This window comes from Microcebus murinus, chromosome 14 (assembly GCF_040939455.1).
Source record: "Microcebus murinus isolate Inina chromosome 14, M.murinus_Inina_mat1.0, whole genome shotgun sequence".
Classification (NCBI taxonomy): Eukaryota; Metazoa; Chordata; class Mammalia; order Primates; family Cheirogaleidae; genus Microcebus; species Microcebus murinus.
The window spans coordinates 3,953,582-3,975,139 of NC_134117.1; the positions used below are offsets into that span (position 1 = coordinate 3,953,582).

At 49.1% G+C, this 21,558-nt stretch overlaps 2 protein-coding genes across 10 annotated transcripts in view; one reads left to right on the top strand and one right to left on the bottom strand.

Annotated features, from left to right (window-relative positions):
• Nucleotides 1–4,213, top strand: part of MKI67 (marker of proliferation Ki-67) — a 32,846-nt gene extending 28,633 nt beyond the window's left edge. For all 4 annotated transcript variants that reach the window (XM_076009702.1, XM_076009701.1, XM_076009700.1 and 1 more), the window contains 2 exons: nt 417–860; nt 4,099–4,213. In XM_076009702.1, coding sequence (XP_075865817.1) covers nt 417–860; nt 4,099–4,164 — 510 coding nt within the window. In that variant the 3' untranslated portion in view covers nt 4,165–4,213. The remainder of the gene's footprint in view (nt 1–416; nt 861–4,098) is intronic.
• Nucleotides 4,214–6,353: 2,140 nt separating this feature from the next.
• The window catches only part of PTPRE (protein tyrosine phosphatase receptor type E), a 144,422-nt gene continuing 129,217 nt past the window's right edge, over nt 6,354–21,558 (bottom strand). For 5 of the 6 annotated variants that reach the window (XM_020280765.2, XM_076009705.1, XM_076009707.1 and 2 more), the window contains 9 exons: nt 21,233–21,368; nt 20,604–20,753; nt 20,163–20,256; nt 18,963–19,039; nt 18,356–18,490; nt 16,306–16,431; nt 13,459–13,625; nt 11,614–11,749; nt 6,354–9,244 (listed from right to left, as the gene is read on the bottom strand). In XM_020280765.2, coding sequence (XP_020136354.2) covers nt 9,170–9,244; nt 11,614–11,749; nt 13,459–13,625; nt 16,306–16,431; nt 18,356–18,490; nt 18,963–19,039; nt 20,163–20,256; nt 20,604–20,753; nt 21,233–21,368 — 1,096 coding nt within the window. In that variant the 3' untranslated portion in view covers nt 6,354–9,169. The remainder of the gene's footprint in view (nt 9,245–11,613; nt 11,750–13,458; nt 13,626–16,305; nt 16,432–18,355; nt 18,491–18,962; nt 19,040–20,162; nt 20,257–20,603; nt 20,754–21,232; nt 21,369–21,558) is intronic. The other variant, XM_076009706.1, reaches the window with a different exon arrangement.

Genomic DNA, 21,558 nt, shown 5'->3' on the forward strand with positions numbered 1-21,558 from the left:
TATTGCATCTTGGGAAAATTCCAGAAATGGGAATTTCCTGTTCTGTTTAGCAGTGATTGTTAAAGGGTTAGGAATTCATTTGCTGCCTGTAAAATGGGGGCATTTTCCTATAATGTAAACTATAAACATTAGATTTGGCATTTATCATATTAGGCTTGTTATTGAAATTTATCCTGAATTTCTTATTTCTAATTTGTTAGTAGAGCTAATCATTCCTCCATAGGGTCAAAGTACCAAGGTATTACCTTGACTATCTTAGATGAGGCATTCTAGAAATATATCTTAGAAAGTTAATGAATATAAAATTTTCAAAGGATTTCTTTTAGTTTACCTTGGATTGTTGTTTTCCCTGTTGAATTTTGAGATTTGTTTTACTAATATTTGGAATTTTTTTGGCTATCTTCTCATTTCTTTAGGGAATATCTCTGCGCCCCAGACGCCAAAATAAATCTGATGTAGAGCAGCAAAAAACTGAGGTTCCAATAGCAGCAGAAAAAACTAAAATAAAGAGAAATGAAAAGAAGTCTGTGAAGACCTCCCAAGAGTTGGAGACTGAAAACCCAGGTGACAGGGCCAAGGAACCCACAGCAAGGGGCAAAGTCAGTGAAAGCAGATCATGCTCAAGATCCCTCCGGCAGAGTAAGAGCTCCCAGCCCATCGCGGCACAGGAGGAGGGAGCCAAGCAAGGTGTGGGAACCCACACACAGAACCAGAGAGAGAAAGGAGTAAGAGGAAATTCAGACTTCATGCGCTTGAGGTCAAGGAAGGTTCAAATCCAGCCTGCAGTTAACATGCTGGGGAGCGAACCTGAGCAGAGAGCAACCCGGGCTATGAAGAGACGTGCAGAAAATCCAAAGGAGGTGAGTAATTAATTTGTTTCAAAACAGAATGTTTTAATATATTTTTGCCCAATGTTGCAAAGGCAAACAAAAAGCATTATATTGATATAAAACACCCTCCTGCCCGCTGATGGTTATACCAATGGAAAGAGCACTAATCCAAGCCGTATATGTTTTGCCATTTTAGCTATATTTTGTCTGTTTTGAGAATACCACTTCAAATAGCAAATTCACACAATGAAGACTATTCAGAAGAGCTAGGAACTTCCCTAGCTGCTACTTTCAGACTGCTGATGACATAAGTCATATGGCAATTGTAGGTAGATGGCTTCAGTCTTTCCATAGTTTACAAAAACTTACTAATGCAGAAAGGTGGTCGTGTATGGATGTTCAAGGAGTCCTTTGGAAAGCTAGGTTGGACAAACACCAGGGGTGTCCTGAAAGCCAACAGCGCAATGTGAGAGTTCCCGTTCAGCACGGAGTGCTGCTTTCTCGTCCTCCCTCCGCCAAAGAATATCTAAACTAATGATCTATGAATGCTCCTAAAATAATGCCATATTTAGCTGCTCATAAATTATCTGTCATATGAACAAATCCATAATTTGTGATTACATTTAATTGGTCTTCCAGGGGATACTTAGTTAGCTAGTTTAAAATTAAGATAGCTTAAATTGCTACTTTTTTGTGAGTGGTATAAATTTGATTTATACCATTAGGGACACAAAATTTGGACCTAAAAGTACTGTATTTTGAGTTCAAAAAATGAAATTAATATAGTAAGAACCTTTTTAGAGACAGATTGAGTATCTAAGATAAGTGCAATTGTCCAGACCCGCACCCTGCAGAACAGACTAGGAGGCCAACACTGAGATTGCCAAGAAGAGTGACAGATGCTCAGGTGTCCCCAATACATGCTATACAGACAGGGACGGAGCTGAGCATGAGGACCTGTGTTTCTGGATGGTGGGATGGAAGTTCTAGGGGAGATACTGATAGAATGTGCCAGAAAGTGAGGAGGAAAGGCTCAGAGAAGTACATCGATGCCCATGCAGATGTTGTAAGTCAGAGATGGCACTGGGGGCTGGCTGGAAGCAGAAGACGTCTGACAGGGCAAGATGAGATCCCCGAAACCACGAAAACAGCAGGAACGCAGACAGCCGACTCGCGCTGACACATTCACAGGTGTTCACTTGACAGGCTCTAGACACCAGATTCACAGTCTGGAAAATAGTACTTTATCAGAGCAAAACTGAAGAAGAATAAAAGCAAATACTCTTTTAACTGGGATTATTGCTAAACACACGATGGCCAATCCCCAAGGCTGAGCTAGGCCTGTGTTCTGCATGGGGGCATTCAGGCCTCTTTCTCACACACAAGTATCCAGGAGCCCCCTAACCCTAAGTGGTCCCCAACCTTTTTGGCACCAAGGACTAGTTTCATGGGAGACAATTTTTCTACAGATGGGGGCAGGGGGAGGTGGAGCTCAGGCAGTGATGCCAGGGATAGGGAGCGGCTGTAAAGACAGATGAAGCTTCACTTGCTCTCACCCACCGCTCACCTCCTGCTGTGTGGCATGGTTCCTGAGTTTCGTGGAAGACAATTTTTCTATGAACCAGGGGTGGGGGAGGGTGGAGCTCTGTAGCCCAGTTCCTTACAGGCCATAGACTGGTACTGGTTCACGGCCCAGGGCTTGGGGATCACAGCCCTAACCCGAATGGACGTGCTTCTCTAGCATCTGTCCTGTGCTTGCTGAGTGTCTCTAGACGTCTGCAGGCCCAGAAAATGCATGTGTGACATGGATGTGTTCTCAAGGAAGAAGTTTTAGCTTCCCTGTTTTCTCACAGTGGTGTCTTCCCCTCTGAGCTGAAAGAAATAAGAACCACTTCAATAGTGAAAACCAAGGGCAGCCAAGAAGTGACCGGGGTTCCAATGAACACGCCCTGGCCTTACTGAGCAAGGGGAACACTGGCCCTATCAGACCCCACTTCATACGTGAAGTGTGATGTGCAAGCTTGAGGAAGGACCACACGGCGGGGTGGTTGGAGACTGTGGGGCCAGAGCTGTGGCCGCAGCTGTAACATGTGAATTCACTGCTTTACAAATAACTGTCTCGTTTGGTACCAGCTGAAAAGGCAGGAGAGATTTGTTTGCTGTCTGCTAGGATAGTGGTAATAACACTGACCTAAACCCACATTCAGAACTTCATTGAGTGTCCCTGCCACCCTCAGAGTCCTGAAGGAACAATGACAGAGCAGGTGAGGTGACCTGCCCTGCTCTGTGGTCGGCAAAGACAGCAACAGGGATTCCAGTCCAGCCAATGTGTCAGAGGAGTGAGTCTTCCCTTAGTTAGCTGTGTCTTTGCCACTCAGTCGTCATCTGGAATGTGGTTTTCGTACTTCATTCCCTCCTGACATTTGACCTTTCCACATGGATATTTCAGTCATTAGGATGAACATGTGTGTTGCACCATGATATGGTGAAGCCTTCAGACAGTATGAATCTATTTACGATCATTTGTATCCAAACAAAGTCATAGACTTTTTGAATTCCTGTCTTTTGTTTTTCTAACTATTCTCTCCTCTACTCTCGATGCTCACCACACAACGTTGTTTCTGAAAAATGCCTATTGTCATGCTTCGCTTTTTCTCACTGGCTGTTGTGTGGGACTGCGTTAAGTCAGAGTACAGACACCAAGGTTTGAGGGCACCCATTCTGGAAAGGCAAGATCTTTTGTTTTCTTGGGATTTGATCCAAAATCAATATGGAAATGGCTCTATCTCCCAGCTGCTCCTAAGCAAACACTGCCTGGCATAGGGGATGGACTTCAGAAGGCCTCTGGCCACAGTCAGCTGGAATATTGTCCTCCTCATGGGGATAGGTTGGTTTAGGAGATGCAAAAGATTTAATCCTGACTGTACATTTGAATTCAGGTTTTCTTAATGCCATTTTTTAGTTAGTGAAAATGTGTACATTGGTGAAGAAATTTTGTGGGTTTTTTGTATTATGTATTACCTTAAAAATATATTAGAAACTTTTATATGAAAATATACAATGTTTAAATGTAAATAATAAAAACTGTTTAAATAAGAAAAATATCTTTAACAGCATATATCTTAAAACTCTTTTACAACATCAAAATTAATTTTCTAGAATTAAAGACTTGCATAATACCTAGTAAGGGTTTGGGGTTTTGCAGAGTAGGGTTGACAAAAATGGTTCTTTAAATTACTTAAGAGTTATGTTTTTTCTTCCCAAACAGGGTAAAGACATTGTGTTCATCAAGAAAATGAGAACCAGAAGTCATCGGGACAGTGAAGATATTTAGCAAAGAAATTTAAGTGGGAAAAAATATAATAAAATTAGTTTTGTGATAAGTTCTAGTATAATTTTTGCCACCAATTTGAAAGTGAATTTTGAAAGTCATGCTATCAGTTTATCATATAGTTTATCAGAACAGACTACTCTGGGTCTCAGTGGGCTTCACGGCGCCCACAGGGAGCTCATGAAGTGGGTCCCTGTGGCTCCTGGGGTGGGAAAACTGTACATGGGGTGTGGGGAGCCGCTGAGCTTTGCCCTCAACTTTGCCAACTAAAGCCCTGAAGTGTGTCATCTTCCAGAGCGTCAGCTGTGACAGCCCTGGCCAACCCAAGTGCCACTGCTGATGTGTTTGCCTGTGTTTCCTTCAGAACATGCAAGGTAGGAACCCCTATTCGGGTTCAGTGCCAGCGCTGAGCAGGTGCTTAGTAAGCATTTACGAATTGATGGTGAATAGATCAGTGAAACTCACAAGATCTGTCTCAACAAAGGACAGGGACTGGGGGTGGGCGTTGGTCCTTGTACTAAGTCTGTTGGTCACTTGCAGAGGACAGTCCAATCCTTGGTGTCCTTGTCCCTTGAGAGAATAAAATTGAGATTTGAAGGATGACTTACAAATCTATCTGTAGGAACAAAGGGTGACTATTTTAGGGAGTGACTAGTGGCTTGCCTTTTTCTTGTTAAGAATACTTTTCTAACTAGGTCTGCTCTCATCTGAGACGGCCCTACCCCACTAAATCTCAGGTCCTTTTGTGCTGCCATCACAGAATATATGAGACTAGGTAATTTATAAAGAACGAAGGATTTATTTCTTACGGTTCTGGAGGCTGGGAAGTGCAAGGTTGAGGGGCCAACAGATGCGTCATTCCCTGGCAGGAGGTGGCAGGGCAAGAGAGGAGAGGAGGCAGACTTATCTCTCTATGAGGAACCCCTCCTGCAACAACGGCATTGATCCACTGAGGCAGCGCCTTCATGACCTGGTCCCCTCTCAGGCCCCACCTCCGCACACGGCTGCACGGCTGCACAGCTGATTCGGTTTCCAGCACATCAGCTTTGGGGGACACATTCAGACCAGGGCAGCTTCTGCCTTCCTGTCACGTACATTTTCTGAGCTCTTACTGGATCTGCTTCTACCTGTTCCTTTTCTGACTGTGCCTGGCAGCCTGATGTCACCTGGTATAGGACACAACACAGATACTCAGAATCTAATTGCTGTTCCCAACAGACCGAGGACAAGACCCCTCCCCCCACCATGTCAGGATGGCTGACTTGGGAGGTGAGGCCTCCTGAATCTCATCTGAAGCCCAGACCCGTAGGTGTAACCGTTGCTCCAGTTTTGTTTCCTGCTGTGTTCTCTGTTCCTTTTTCCATGTCCCTAAGCCTGCCATCCTCTGGTCACCTATCTGGACTCTTCCCCCTTTGCCTGCCTTTCTCAGTGCTGCCCTTTTCTGCTTCTTTAGCTATTGAGAACAGGCTTTTATTAGGGCTCTTTTAGGTCTGTGCCCATTAGTGGTTCTGGGTTGCTGGCTGCTTTAGATGCAAGGCTGGGGCGTATTAGGCAAAAAGTCAAAATAAAAATACCCTCCCCCACCCTTGTCCTCCCAGGGAACTCACTACTGTGTCATTCCTCTGTTCCTAGGGTCCCTCACTGGTCTACCCTCTTCTAACTTTCAGAGTCTTAATGTTTGTTTTATGTACAGTGCCCAGGGTTTTTAATTGCTCTTAGTGGGAAAAATAGGAAAATGTATGTTAATTCCATCTTCCTGGAAGCACAGGAGAAGGTCTCTCAAGGGGAGGCCTAATCCGGTTTTTGAATTTAGGAAGAAAGACAATGTTTTCCGAGTCTACCTTGCTGTGGACTTCAAAGTGTGAAGTCATCTTCCTCGGAAACTCTGGGTGGGATTGGGGTTGGGGTTAGGGTTAGGGCCCACAGTGCACAGCTCAGAGTCCTGTTTGGACCTGAGGAAGAACACGGGCCGCCTGGAGGGGGCGCTGTTTCTGTGCTTCATGCAGACCAGCTGACACCAGCCAGCCCACTGGCCACTGTGCCCACTCACATCTTAGGGGCTGTTTCTGTGCTAGGTCAAAGTTAAAACCAATCATCTGTCTAAACAATTCTCACCTCCTAATGAATGTCACGTCTGAAAGTACATAAAGCACAGCAGTGAAATGAAGAGACGTGAAGACAGAAACACAGGCTCGTATTCAAAGTAAAGGTTTATCCTTGGGTTGGAGTGGTTTAGATCTTGCAATTTGCATATACAAAGAATTCAGCAACATTCACTGGCATTATAATCAGAGCAAGATCAAATTATAAATGTAACAAAAGAAAATATAGTTGAAACTGTCATACATATATTATAAAGATTGCACATAAATTAAACACAACTTAGTTAAACAAAGAAGTATCAGTAATCATACATTTAAAAAAATAACACGGGCATGTCTCCAAATGCTGAAACACAGGTGTCAGGCTCTTTAAAAAAGTTTTTAAAAACACATAAAAATACCTTTTAAAACACTGGTATGCGTTCTTCGTTCGTGTAGCATATGGAGAGAAACCCTAAAGTCAGTCACACAGTGACCGATAAAGCGTATAGATCAGAACGGTTGTCTTCTAATCGCTATTTGGCATTTGAATGCAACTGCATGCAACATAGAAAGACAAGAAAGGGACAATGATGTCGTCCACAGTGGGCTGTTGTGTTCTGTACAAGGGACTTTCTTTGACTGAAGGGAAGAGGAGATGAACTTAACATCGCACAGAGGAGATACGGATCCCCTCTGCACGCAGTTACCCCCAGCAGACTGTCTGAACCGGGCGTGGGCATAGGCTCCTCTGAAGGGCAAGTGTTGCCCCAGATCGGGGAGGGGGCAGGTCCTGCATCCCAGGGAGGGTGGTTTCTGCCTTGTTTCTGGAACGGGAAGGGGTTGGGAACAAGGCAGAAGCCTTGCAGTGGACATCTAGGACGGTCCAAGCAGGCATAAGCGGGCACTTTCCTGAGGACACTCTGGAACGGTCTATCTTAAAAGGTACTTCTTGATACAAGAGATGCCGGTTAGACCACCCAAGGGCTTCAAGGATCCCGACAAAGAGCTCCTAAACTTGGACCAAACCTGTGCCCCTCCGTGTTGACTGTGCACTCTCAAATAAATCAACAGTGTAATGTCGCCTTCAGCACCACAAGCTTCTCTGTTTAGGGCTCAGTGCTGAGAAAAGCTGCTTTCCCTCTCTTCTCCTTTAGTCAAAGAAAGGCTTTTGGGTTTGGGATTTTAACAATGAGAACAAAGGGGACCAATTGGCGAGCATCAAAAGGCTCCTTCCGTTGTTGTCTTCCACCTCAATGTTTAGTCGCCACAGCAGGAGAGGGGATGCTGAACTTCAGCAGTGTGCAGCCCAGGGACGCAGCTGGTGGTGATGGTCACAAAGTGTAGTTCATCCTTCCTGCGGGCACCGACTCTTGCCTTTGGATGCGGCTCAAGCAGCCTACTATTAGAATGCGAACCTATCCCAGGGTTGCATTTGCACACACTGTCCTTGAACAGGGGATAAACACTGAAACTGGAGGGTGGTGCGATCAGTTGTCTGGGAAAATGTCAGATAAGGCCTTTAAATCTATATATCTCTTTTAAAAAGCAAAAATGTACCAAAAATGCACACATTAAATGCTTTGAGTAAGGTAGACCAGCTGTCTTCTTATCTATATTGTGCTCATCTGCTAGGTATCTAATGGTCATAGGAAGATAACTGGTAATAAATTAAATGTTTCTACATTCACACCCCCTGCCCTTTTTGTGCCCCATAAGCCAATCCTATCTGGCAATGGGATCATTATCCAGTGTCAAAGGTCTCAGTAGTATTTCCATCCAAAAATAAGTTAGCCTTTAGAGTAAGGATTTCTCTTTCTTTTATTTAACATTGAGGAGTGGGACTTTAAAAAACTGTATAAATCTAGATTTCAAGGTTTCTTATAAACAATCTTAGCTTTGTACAAGAAATTTTTAAATACCAAAATGCTTCTCAGAAAATTTAAAGTTTAATCGCTCGAGGTCATTCTGTTTCTGCCCCAATGTGTGCTCCTCGACTATGTGTACGTAAGACGCTTGGCCTCATTTGGACGTTTGGATGGGACGTGGTTCTGCATCGAGCCTCAAGCATAGCTCAGGACCAGCATGGGCAGCGGTGCCAGAAAGGGAGGGGGGAGTGGGAGAAGCAGCTGGCTGGACACTCTGAGGGTTATCTGGGTCAGACAGACAGACAGATGGACAGCAAGTGGTTTTTGGAGTGCAGCTCCAGTGGCTGGTGTTGGTGTACCCAAGGCCATGGGCCAACTGGACGGCACGGCATTTACAGCTCTTCTCATCCAGCCACCATACTGTAGACATAGTCTCGAATAAACGCATTTTTAAAATATTACTGTGTAGTCACCAACTACTCTAATGTGTTCTAGACCTGGATTTAGGTGCAACATCTTCCTGGACCTGTAAAATGTGAGATAAGCCACATGGGTGGTGACCGAGGACTTTACAAAAGTCCCTTTTTACATTGTAAGCGTCACGAACAGTTTGCCTTCGAAAAATGCTGCTCTTCAGAGTTGTACATCAGTGTTAGGAAAGAGAACTTTCAAATGACTTCTGAGTCCTCAACTGTTTCCTTAACAACGGGCATTGTGTTTAGTACTTGCACAAGCACACTGGCACATTAAGACTTAGAACATTTAGAGGTGCTGAACGTGTGAAATTAGATAGTATGAATGTGATGAAAAGTTAAGATATTTACTGATATTAGCAGAAATATATATTTTATGGTATATTATTTCACCTTAATACATTATTCCAATTTTTAAAAGGGGTATTTAAGATTTAATAACTTTATAGCAGGTAGCCTTGAAGGCATAACAAAGTATATACAAAGAAATTAGGAAGGATATTAATGTCAACTGTGAAATAAATTAACATGATTTTTACAAAATATACTGACCATTAAATTAAAAAATATTTTAAGGCAGGAATCTTCATTTGAAATTAGCATAATCAGAAAATATATCAATAAAATCTTGTACCACTTTGTAGCAGAATTCATACTGTTCCTGAAAAGAAAAACAAGAATACATTAAAATGATATTTCAAAAACTATATTTGATTACCTTAGGAGAAACACTAAATAATAAGGCATAAATAAATCTATTTATTACAATACCGGATACCTTTATGCACATCAGCTTCTGTTACATAATTTACTTTTTAGGCACATGAAAATTTCCAAATAAAGCTGTTTTCCTATATAGAAAATGTCAATGTTTAGTTTCAAAGTGGTATTTTTTAGAATGGTCTGAGTAAAATATCTTTAGTTTTCACATTTAACTGGAAAACAACTATTGTTGAACTGAAAAAAAAAAAAGCAGAGTACTAACATTGCCAGATAAACTTCATAATGCAACAAAAAGTAATCAAATAAAATGAAAATCTAGATTATTTTAAGCCTAAATTTACTCTATAAAAGGGACAATGTTTTATATACATTTTACTACAGTTCAAAATAACAATGCCGTGCAGTTACATAAGACACTCATCTCATTAAAATGCTTTTGCACCATGCCTGCCTGTTTTCCCCCTGCAGCCCAGTGAGGGACACAGCCTAAGGTTAGCGAGTTGATGGGTGGCCACTGGGTGGTGCCAGTGGCACCATCAATGACGGGCTCTCAGTGGGGAGAAATGAAACAGGCAGAGAAAGTGACAATTGCCAGACTGGAAGAGCCGACTGTGAATCTTTGGAAAACCAGGTGGGCACAACAGACAATGGGCAGGGTACAGACCCCAGGGCTCCAGTCACAGCAGACGGCAGCTCACCTGCCTCTCCCAGGGAAGGGTCTGGTTACTTGCAGACCCTCGAGTGGGACCTGTGAGCTTGGGGCTGGGAGAGGAACTCGGGAGGCCCGAGAGGCCAAGAACTGTCCTCAGCACCTGCCCCCTCTTTTTCTAATACTGTGTCCTCAGCCTCTTCTCAGCACACGGTGAACCCACGTCTGAAGCCTTTCAGGCTGAACGATGCCGGACATGTGCCCGATGCCGGACATTGGCTAGCTCGGCCCTTCCTCAGCTCGCGGTCTGGCAGCATGGGGTGGAGCCCGGTTTTCCAGAGAAAGAAAAGGTGGTCCTGAGTTTGCAAGATGTTGTTGGGAGAACCAGATTTCAGGGGTCCACACTTCTGGCGACTAAGATTCCCGCCTGATCACCCAGCCCTCACAAAGGAAAAGGAACTCGAATTTCCAGAAGGAATTCCTAATAAAAATATAGGCTCTCTTTAAAGGAATAAGCGTTTTCATAACCCTCATAAAGTGTTACTTGCACAAACTGGCTTTTGACTCGACTTCCCCAACTTCTTCTATCTGAACCCACATCAGCTGGATGTCAAGCTGGCTCCAGTCTGGGAGGGACGCGGAGGTAGTCATCACCCACTCGCTGTTGTCGCAAGGGACACACGAGCTAAGTGCTGGCCATGCGGTGCTGTCTTGAGCACATGTGCCTGGTGGCCAGGGACCGACGAAGTGTACTCAGCAGTGTGCTGCCTAGTGGCTCCCAAACCTGTATTCACTGTGAGACCACCCGGGGGCTCTAACTATGTGGGCATCTGGGTCGCACCCCAGAGCTGCCACCTGTTTGGTCTGAGGGGCAGCTTGAACAACTGGGGACAGGGTGAGCATCCCCTGGGTAAGTCTGACGTTCGGCCAGGTAGGGGACCAGCCCTGCCTGCCCTTGGCTCTCCCCAGCTGCCATGCTCTGCTGTGGCGGGAGGTCTCAGAGGGACTGTGCTGGCGTGGAGAAGGAGCAGGCTGGGAAGACAGGTCCTCAGTGGGAAGCTCTGGGGAAAATAAGGAGTTGCAGCGGCCTTTGAAATGGTGCTTGCTGGTTTGGCATGAGCCGTCGTCAGATTTGGAAACCAGAAGGCGTGCGTCCGCGCAATGGGAGAGAACGTGCAGGGCAAGGGTCCCCGAGATTGCTTAAGCCCCCTCGGCAGTGTCTGGAGGTTGAGTGAGACCCAGCCAAGGACGACAGACCAGATGGAAGAGTATAAAATTGAAAATTACAAGTACCAGGATTCTAAACGTCAGTGCCGCTTTTGAACTTGACAATGGTGCATTTTTTTAAACGTGCATTAGAATTTCATAGAATGGCTCACTTTGACACAGAAGCTCACACCAGCAGCACCTCCATCCCGGTGGCCTTAGTGGTTAAAATGTGTGGATGGCTCCCCGCTCCTCCCTCCTCCCGCCCGGAGGACAGACCCGAGCCGGCGCCCGGCGGAAGGACGGCTTTACTGTGAAAAGGGGCAGCGACTCTTCTCCTCGGGACTCTTCCCTCCTCCCCATACACTGGAGCCCCGCTAATGAACATACATCAAGTACGACACGGAACCGTTCCCACTCTCCGGTAACATCCTCGTCATTCAGACTCTTACCAGCGTTTGCACCATATGTGGTCTCTGAAGCCGTAAACTCTTCACAGCTTGAAACACATCTAACAGTCCCTCTGCTTTTACTCGTTCCAAAATGTTGCTGAGGGCTATGAAGGTACCTGTCCGCCCAGCTCCAGCGCTGCGGAGGAAAAGCGCTCAATGCAGATAACCAGACTTGCGCTCGGGGAAGCGGACGGCTCGCCCCAAGCCCTGCTCGTCAGTATTGCAGCAACCACCCCTGCAGATGGCCAGACTTTGACCGGGTTTCTAAGGATCACTGTGTGTCGCTTAGCTTCTGAGCAAGACTCAGCAAAACATGGGTCAGGACCACTTATGCGTGTTAAGTGAGGGTAGCCACCTCGCCGCTCCTCGTGTGGGCTGGTGGTTCTCAAAGTGTGGTCCCTGGACCAGCCACCAGCATCACCTGGGAACCCGTCAGAAGCGCAAACCCCCCCGTTCAGGTCTAGGGAGGGGTGGACCTGGCACGGCAAGGAAAGTCTGTCTTCTGAAACGGCGGGATTGAGGGGGTGTCAAGAGGACGTCGACTGCCAGGAACAGTCAGACAGTTGACACTTCCCAGCAATGACGATCTGGGTCACCTCCGTTGAACATGATCACCTGCTTGACAAATCCCCCAGGAGCACAGCCCAGGCCTGCCCAGGAGAGCCTAAGTGAGCAGGGCTAAGGGAGGCGGGTTGGCTGCCCTCTGGGCCCCAGAATGTCCCGTGTGGGCTTATTCTAAGGCTCCTGTCCTGCTGGGTGGCTTGTCCCCGCACCTGCCTTCCCACAGGTAGGACGCCCTCGTGGGTTTTTGTTCACCTTTGCACCCCAAGTGCCCCACACCTGCTAAACCCACAGCCTGGGGTTGCAGAAGCAGAGTAGGAACTTGTTTCTAGTTTATTCTAAAAGACTTCTCGGAAGGCACCGGGAACTGAAAACCAAGGTGTGCGCTCCACCTGCTGGCCAGGCCAGGAGTGCGCCAGGTGGTTCCAGATGGGGAGTCCCTGACCCTCTAAGCCACGCTCCTTGGCTGCAAAGGGTGGGCAGGGTAGACGGCAGCCACAGAGACCTCAAGCCAAGCTGTGAGAAAACAAACAGAGCTGCAGTCTTAGGAGCAAACGAGCACCTCTTGGGAATAAGAACGCCCCAAACCGCTGCTTGGAAGAGCTTTGCAAGTGTGTCCAGGGCAGACCCGGGTCTACACAGGTACAGAGAGGTGAGTGGGCAGGTGGGAGACTCGGCCAGATTCACCCTCTCAACCCTGTATGCTGTGTGCCGGGTCCTCACTGGGGGCTCGGCTGTCCCTAAGGGTGTCCGTGGCTGTCCCTAAGGGTGTCCGTGGCTGTCCCTAAGGGTGTCCGTGGCTGTCCCTAAGGGTGTCCATGGCTGTCCCTAAGAGTGTCCGTGGCTATGTCCCTCTGACCTTGGGGCTGACTTGGGAGCCAGTGTGGCTCCAGCCTCCTTTAGCAGTCCCCGCCTGGCCCTGGGCTCCCCCAGCCCAGGGAGAGGACGGGCAGGCGGCAGGTGGGTGCTGGGGCCAGAACCAGAGTGGCCTTTAGCAATGAACATGAGCCACTTGAAGTACCTGCGCGCGCTTGTCCAAGCTTTGCTCGGCAATTTTTCACGACTTCAAAAGCACATGGAAATGTGTGTATGAGTCGCTTCCCGACTCCTCCCTCCAAAATGCATGTATGGTAAGATGACATTTATGCATCTGTGTGCAGTTATGCATGTGTGTAAGGGAAGGTAAGTCTGGAGAATACTGTTGCTGGGCACAGCGACTCGACGCTGTGGTGTGTGGCCCTTGCCCGCCCGCCCAGAGGCCCCGCCCGGAGGCCCGGCGCTCACCTGCAGTGCACGGTGATGGGGTGGTTGCCCGTCTGCTGCTGCTGCTTCTGCACGGCCGCGATGAGGTCGATCATGCCCTTCCCCTCGGCCGGGATCCCGATCTCGGGCCAGCCGTGGAAGTGGAACTGGCGCACTATGCGGACCTGCTCCTCCTGGCGGGCCAGCGGCTGCGCGAGGAAGGGGCATCTCGTACCACCCCCAAGGACAGTCCCAAGTCCACCATCCTCCCCTCGCAGGGATCGGCTGAGGCGTGGAGCCCTCCCTGGTCTTTGGCATGGCCAGGATCCCTGCCTACGTAGCCTGAAGGTTGTCGCACGCTCGCAGTTTGCTGTTTCCTTCTTAGTGGGGAGCAAGATATCACGGGTATGTTCCCTGGTGTCCCAGCAGCCCCCTCCCCAGCCCTTCAAGGGACCCTTTGGAGCTCTGCTTGAGAGAACAGAACCATCTTTCCCAAGAAGCCAGGCCACTGCGTTCCCCATCAGAGGCTGGGGGTGAGTCTAGTTAGTGGACCATCAGAGGCTGGAGGTGAGTCTAGTCAGTGGACCATCAGAGGCTGGAGGTGAGTCTAGTCAGTGGACCATCAGAGGCTGGAGGTGAGTCTAGTCAGTGGACCATCAGAGGCTGGAGGTGAGTCTAGTCAGTGGACCATCAGAGGCTGGAGGTGAGTCTAGTCAGTGGACCATCAGAGGCTGGAGGTGAGTCTAGTCAGTGGACCATCAGAGGCTGGAGGTGAGTCTAGTTAGTGGACCATCAGAGGCTGGAGGTGAGTCTAGTTAGTTAGTGGACCATCAGAGGCTGGAGGTGAGTCTAGTTAGTGGACCATCAGAGGCTGGGGGTGAGTCTAGTTAGTGGACCATCAGAGGCTGGAGGTGAGTCTAGTTAGTGGACCATCAGAGGCTGGAGGTGAGTCTAGTTAGTTAGTGGACCATCAGAGGCTGGAGGTGAGTCTAGTTAGTGGACCATCAGAGGCTGGAGGTGAGTCTAGTTAGTGGACCATCAGAGGCTGGGGGTGAGTCTAGTTAGTGGACCATCAGAGGCTGGGGGTGAGTCTAGTTAGTGGACCATCAGAGGCTGGAGGTGAGTCTAGTTAGTTAGTGGACCATCAGAGGCTGGAGGTAAGTCTAGTTAGTGGACCATCAGAGGCTGGAGGTGAGTCTAGTTAGTTAGTGGACCATCAGAGGCTGGAGGTGAGTCTAGTTAGTGGACCATCAGAGGCTGGAGGTGAGTCTAGTTAGTGGACCATCAGAGGCTGGAGGTGAGTCTAGTTAGTTAGTGGACCATCAGAGGCTGGAGGTGAGTCTAGTTAGTGGACCATCAGAGGCTGGAGGTGAGTCTAGTTAGTGGACCATCAGAGGCTGGAGGTGAGTCTAGTTAGTGGACCATCAGAGGCTGGAGGTGAGTCTAGTTAGTGGACCATCAGAGGCTGGAGGTGAGTCTAGTTAGTTAGTGGACCATCAGAGGCTGGAGGTGAGTCTAGTTAGTGGACCATCAGAGGCTGGGGGTGAGTCTAGTTAGTGGACCATCAGAGGCTGGAGGTGAGTCTAGTTAGTGGACCATCAGAGGCTGGGGGTGAGTCTAGTTAGTGGACCATCAGAGGCTGGAGGTGAGTCTAGTTAGTGGACCATCAGAGGCTGGGGGTGAGTCTAGTTAGTGGACCATCAGAGGCTGGAGGTGAGTCTAGTTGGTGGACCATCAGAGGCTGGGGGTGAGTCTAGTTAGTGGACCATCAGAGGCTGGGGGTGAGTCTAGTTAGTGGACCATCAGAGGCTGGAGGTGAGTCTAGTTAGTGGACCATCAGAGGCTGGAGGTGAGTCTAGTTAGTGGACCATCAGAGGCTGGAGGTGAGTCTAGTTAGTGGACCATCAGAGGCTGGAGGTGAGTCTAGTTAGTGGACCATCAGAGGCTGGAGGTGAGTCTAGTTAGTTAGTGGACCATCAGAGGCTGGAGGTGAGTCTAGTTAGTGGACCATCAGAGGCTGGGGGTGAGTCTAGTTAGTGGACCATCAGAGGCTGGAGGTGAGTCTAGTTAGTGGACCATCAGAGGCTGGGGGTGAGTCTAGTTAGTGGACCATCAGAGGCTGGAGGTGAGTCTAGTTAGTGGACCATCAGAGGCTGGGGGTGAGTCTAGTTAGTGGACCATCAGAGGCTGGAGGTGAGTCTAGTTGGTGGACCATCAGAGGCTGGGGGTGAGTCTAGTTAGTGGACCATCAGAGGCTGGAGGTGAGTCTAGTTGGTGGACCATCAGAGGCTGGAGGTGAGTCTAGTTAGGCCGTTCTGTTGTGGCGTGGAGAACAAGGCTCCGGGCAAGTGCGCTTTGCTGTGCTGATCACCTTGAGCTCAGAACCAAGTCCAACAGGGGAGTCATGCTACCCTGCGATTGACCTGGAGTTCTCATCCTTTGCCAGGGAGACAGCGTGAGCAGAGCCCAGGCCACAGTGGGGACAGGGACAGCTGGGGGCTCTGAGGAAGCACCTGCACTCGGGCCCTGAGAGGCCTCTGTGGCTTCACTAGTCCCCTTTGCTCCTCCTGCCCCGGCTAATGTCATTCTCCCCAGACAGGACCAGGAAGCAGTGAAGCACAGTGGACGCCCTTCAGAGTCACCTCTCTCTCCTGCCGTCCTCGGCCCCCTAGCCAGGAGGCAGGTGTCTATGGAGGCATGAATTTTATAAGAGACCTGCCACTGGGTACCCTGGCTCCATATTAACCCACAGGGCATTCAAAGTCACCTGGGGCTCCAGAGGAGCTCAACAGGTGCAGAGCCACATTCTGGCACAATGACAAGCAGAACCTGAGTGGCTGTGGCGGTTCATGAGGTCTGCAGGAGTTTAAAGAGCTACGGCAACAGTACCTGATTGAACGTGACCAGGAAGTCTCGTATGCTGATGGCTTCAGAAAGGGTGTCGCTCTTGATTTCAATCGTTATATCTCCGTGAGTAACTGAGCCCTCTGTTGGCCAATATTGGTAGCATTTATCCTTTGGAGATAAAATAAAATTTTAAGTCTCCTAATAAATAATTTGCTGCTAGCAGTTTTGACACTATGATACAGAATTGCTCTCAAATCATTTAACGTATTTAATCTGACCCAAAAAATTAGCATATGAATATGAATGCCTGTGAAAGCCTACTGATCGAGGGAACAATGTAGAGTCCCAAAACAGACACATGCATATGGAACTTTGCCATATGATAAAAAGGAGAGATTATTCAATAGATCGAGCAGGAAGAATTGGTTTTCTGTATGAGAAAAGTGAAATTGGATCCCTGACTCAAGTCCTACCTGGGTTGATATGAATGCTCCAGCTCTGCCTAGAGTTGGCAGTATACAACCTGCACCACCATATATAGCAGTCTTGAACCTTAATATAAATGAACCAAGATGGGTTAAGACTTAAGGCCAAAACCAAAACTATCAAGCCCTTGGAAGAAGAAAATATTTTTTTTCACTTTAAGGTATACAAAGATTTACAAAACAAGACCCTGAAAGAGTTAACCAACCATGACACAAAAAAACCTGAAACATCAGCTTACAATAAAATTCACTTTTTTGCATCAACAAACATTATTAATAGAGTGAAAAGACAGGCACAAACTATGATAAGATGTTTGCAATACATAAAACTAACAAAGGACTAGTATCAAGAATATGTAAAGAACTCCTACAAATCAGCAAGAAAAGGGCAAACGACTCAAAGAAAAATGGGTGAAAGGCAAGGCATTGTGTGCAAGAGGAAATATGTCATCCACAAGTCTATACGGTCATGCTCCACCTCTGGGAATCAGAGAGACGCAAATCAAAGCCACAAAGAGATAATATTTGCATTTGTTCAATTATGAAAATCAGGATGCCTGAGAATGCCGTATAAGGTGTGTGTGTAGATGAATGACATCTCTTATGCATTGCTGGTGTCCACTTTGAAACCATATCCACTTTGGAAAAGTACAAACAACCCAGTGTCCATCAACTGGTGAATTGGTAAACAAAGTGTATATCCATATAATAGAATACCATTTTTCAATAAAAAGAATGAAGTACGATTCATACTACAACATGGGTGAGCCTTGAAAAGAAGCTAAGAACTCAATCACAAAAAGCCATATGATGTGATTCCATTTATATTTGTGTCCAGAATAGGCAAATCCATAGCATCAAAAAGTAGAGTCGTGAGTGGCGGTTACCAGGGGCTGGGGGAAGGGAGGGATGTGGAGTGACTATTAGGGAATGGGGCTGCTTTCTGGGGTGATGAAAATGATCTGGAATTAGAAGTGATGGTTGCAGAACTCTGCGAATATAATAAAATCTACTGAATTGTACCCTTTAAGAAGATGAATTGGATGGTAGGTGAATTATATCTCAATAAAGCAGTTTTTTTCAAAAAAAACCAAAGAAATCAAAAGGCAAATTTGGGATAGTAGTTATGTCTTGGGGAAGGATCTGGATTAGAGGTACATTATTTCCAAAATTTGGCTTTTCTGTTGGACGGTGGGTTTACAGGTGTTTATTTTGTTATGTTATTAAATGAATACATGAAAGCCAGGGATGCATCTCTGCGAAAAGGGAAACATTGAGCTCATTCAGCACAACCAGGACGGATACCAGTTAAGTACACATATCGGTGCGTGTGTCTTTGTCTTGAAAAAAGTGAATAAATGTCTTTTTCTTCCACAGCCTGTGATCTCTGCCAATACAAACTGGCAGAATGTCAGGGCAGGTTAAATGAAATGCAGGTTAAGAACAGAAGACAGTGGGTAGTTATGCTAAACCCACGCCCTCCCACAAAAGGAAAGGCTGCCCAATCGCCCTGGCTCTGCCCACCCAGGTGTCTGCAGGACTGACGGCGGGCGGGACGGCTGTGGAGAGTGGCCACTGCCCCGCAGGTGCCCAGACGGCCCCCTCACCTGCTCTCTCTCCTGCACCTCGGTCAGCATCACGATCGTGTGGGACTTCCACTCCCAGACCATCCTCCAGAAATCCTCCACCGTGTGCGCCAGGGGCCCCTGGGTGGCGATGAAATAGTCCTTCTGTCGGTAGCCCTTCAAATGGGGGAGCAGGGGTTAAAATCTGGCTTCCTTCCACGCCCGTTCCACTCCCTGCCACATGCGCTCAGGACAGCGGAGACCCTCCAATCTTCCACGGCCTGAACCAGCCCCAGCGGGCATGGGTGCCACGAAGCACAGGAGAAAGCTCTCAGAAGCGCTGGATATATAATAGATGTGTAATGGATATGTAAAAGAAAAATAGCTATATATTGAAAGCAGAATTTAAAAAGCAGCCAATTATAGTGAGTCTGTATCCTTCTATTTCCAGATCTTACTATTCATTTTTTTCTTAATCCCATGACACATTATCATTTTTTTTTTTTATATATAGCAAGTAATTCTGCTAACACAATTGTTGAGTTTCTGGAAACGTGCAAATTCTTTCTGATGGAATCGAGAGTCCGTGTGGCCAGAGGTGAGGGAAACGCAGGTTCGCGCTAAGCACAGCGGGGGCCCCGGTACGTACGTCTATGAAGGAGGCGTTGATGTAGTCCGTGTATTCCTGTCCCCTTTTCATGGAAAGGATAACTCGATTGAAGTCATCTGCAAAGCAGTGGTTTCTTCAGTTAGTTCCAATACTGTCCTGCCTGGCAAACTTTAATCTGTCACTACAAGCTTCCAAAATAGAGCCTATTAATAAAGTCGCTGAGCAAAGCCGACTCTTTGGAAACTTTATCTTATGAAATAGGTTAATTAAAGTGACCCAGGGAAGTTTGGTTTATATTTTTTTGGTGGGAAAGCTCTGAAAATAATCCAGTTGTCATTTTCATTGTTCATGAATCAACACAATAGATACCAAAACATAAGCAGTGAAAAAAACACTGCATTTAAGGAGTAAAAGGCATGTGACCAGGCAGGGCCCGAGAGCAGCCGGCAGGACACCAGAGCCGCAAGGGGTGTGGGGTCTGAGGCTGGGAGGGCTTCCCCAGGCCCCCAGGAACCTTCCATTCCCCGCAGTGCACGCGTGACCCCCAGAAAGCAGGCCTGGCCACAGCCCTGTGAGGGTGGAAAATATCTGCTGGGCTGCTGCCCCACTGAGGATGGGTCCATAATGACATACATCCTGTCTTCCTCAAGGGGGCACTGTCCCACACCCCTCTGTGTGCCTGGGATGCCGGCAGAGTCCGCCTCCTTGCTGGCCTCGGCCTCTGCACTTCCACACCCTGCCAGGCCTGACCCCCAGCCCCAACCCCATCTGAGTACAGGCCAGAGTCCCGACTCCACCCTGGGCCCGTTTCCTGCCCTCCCCAAGGCCAAAGGCTCTTACTAGAAGGTCTCAGCTCAGTTCGCCTGCATGGCCTTGGCCCAAGCACTCACTGCCCTCTGTGTAAGGGGTGGGGGGTGCGCACCCCCCCAGGCTCCGGAAGCACCGAATGGCGTGGGACTCGGATTCCGATTCCGGAGGCCCCAAGGCACGCCTGCCCCAAATCTCACCTCCGTGAAGCCCTCCCTGGCGGTCCGGCCCCTGCTGCACTTCCTCCCCCTAAGCCCATGACCTGAGCTGCCTGTCTGGGTCACCCGGTGCTTCACAGGTGGGCCTGTCCTTCCTGACACTTGACACAGCATGCAAGAGCCCTAGCCTGGGCCCGGAGGACACCCTGCCGTGACCGGGCTGACACAGGTCGGTGGCCCTGGCCTGGTAGCCGGTGCCGCCCGCGGGCCTTACACGGGATGATCTGGATGACTCGGGCCTTCTTCATGTTGGCTGGCAGGTTGCCCGTCCTCATGTTCTCCTTCATGATCCGGACGTTCGTCAGTTTCTGCGGCCCAGAAGGACATAATGACGCAGTTACGGCTCCGACACTCGCGAGCAAAGCGCTCACCCGTGGGCCACACCACCCGCGAGGGCTCCTGTGCACAGGAAGCGTCTGTCTGTCTCGGTCTCAGGACGTCCGCCCTGGGACACTGACGCGCCAGGCACATGCCCCTGCCCGGCCGCCAGGCTCTGAAACGCCCCTGAGGCCTCCCGAAGGTCGCTGACCCGGGCAGCTCCCTGCTTTCTCTGGGGTCAATTCAGACGGCAAGTGCCTGCAAGAGGCCTCATTACACGGCCGGCCCCCAGCTCCCCGGCCTCCCGCCCCAGGGTGCAGACGCAGCCCGCACTCACCCTGAACTCCTCCTCCAGCCCAATCTTGTCGAAGTGGGCGGCGGCGCCGTGCAGCGTCTGCAGGTGCTTCTCCAGGGCGGACACGTCCAGCTCCGTGTCCCCGTAGAGGTAGTACTCGAGTAAGGCCTGGTAGATGAACGTGTACTGCATCTGTGGGACACAGGTGGCCACACCCTCGACTCTGCCGGAGGGGGCCTCTGCCCCGGGGCGCAGCAGCCCAAGGGGCCTCCGTTTCCCTTCTCCTTTTGCCAGCGCAAGGAGGTTCGGGGCAAGAGGCAGACCAATGGCCGCGCATAATGACCATCCACGCCACCGGGTGAAGACGATGGTGGCAGCTGGCATTTCCTGAGCATGCCAGGCGCCGTTCTGCACCCCCGGGGGGATACAGTCACCCCGTCTCCCAACAGGACGCACCAGACAGACGAGAGTGAGGACAGTGAAGGAGCCCCGGGGTCCCACGGGGAGGGAGCAGAGTGGGGAGTGAAGCTGGGGGGGCCCTGGACGAGTCGCGGCGGCTGCCACCTGCCGACCGTGTGGGCTGGCCAGGCAGTGAGTCCTGCAGCCTGTGTGGCCGCGGCCCCAGGTCCCTTGCGAAGCTCAGGCCGGGACGGGCAGGAAGCAGGACTCACGTCGGTCTGGACCATCTGCGGGCGCTGATTGCGGATGCGGGACACGAACTCGAACACGTCCACCTTCTGCTCCGCGAGCATCATGTCCATCATGGCGTCGATGACGATGAAGGTGCCCGTCCGGCCCACGCCCGCGCTTCAGGGAGGAAGGGAGAGGCCCCGGTGAGTCACATTCCCCCCGAGGCAAACAGCAGGCCGTGGATGCCTGCACACGGAAACGAAGGACACGCCCTGCATCCAGGTCCCCGAGCGCAACTTTTTCTTTGGTCGATAAAGAGCAGACCTACGGCGCGGTCACCAGAGGGCGCTGCAGTCTCAGCCTCGCG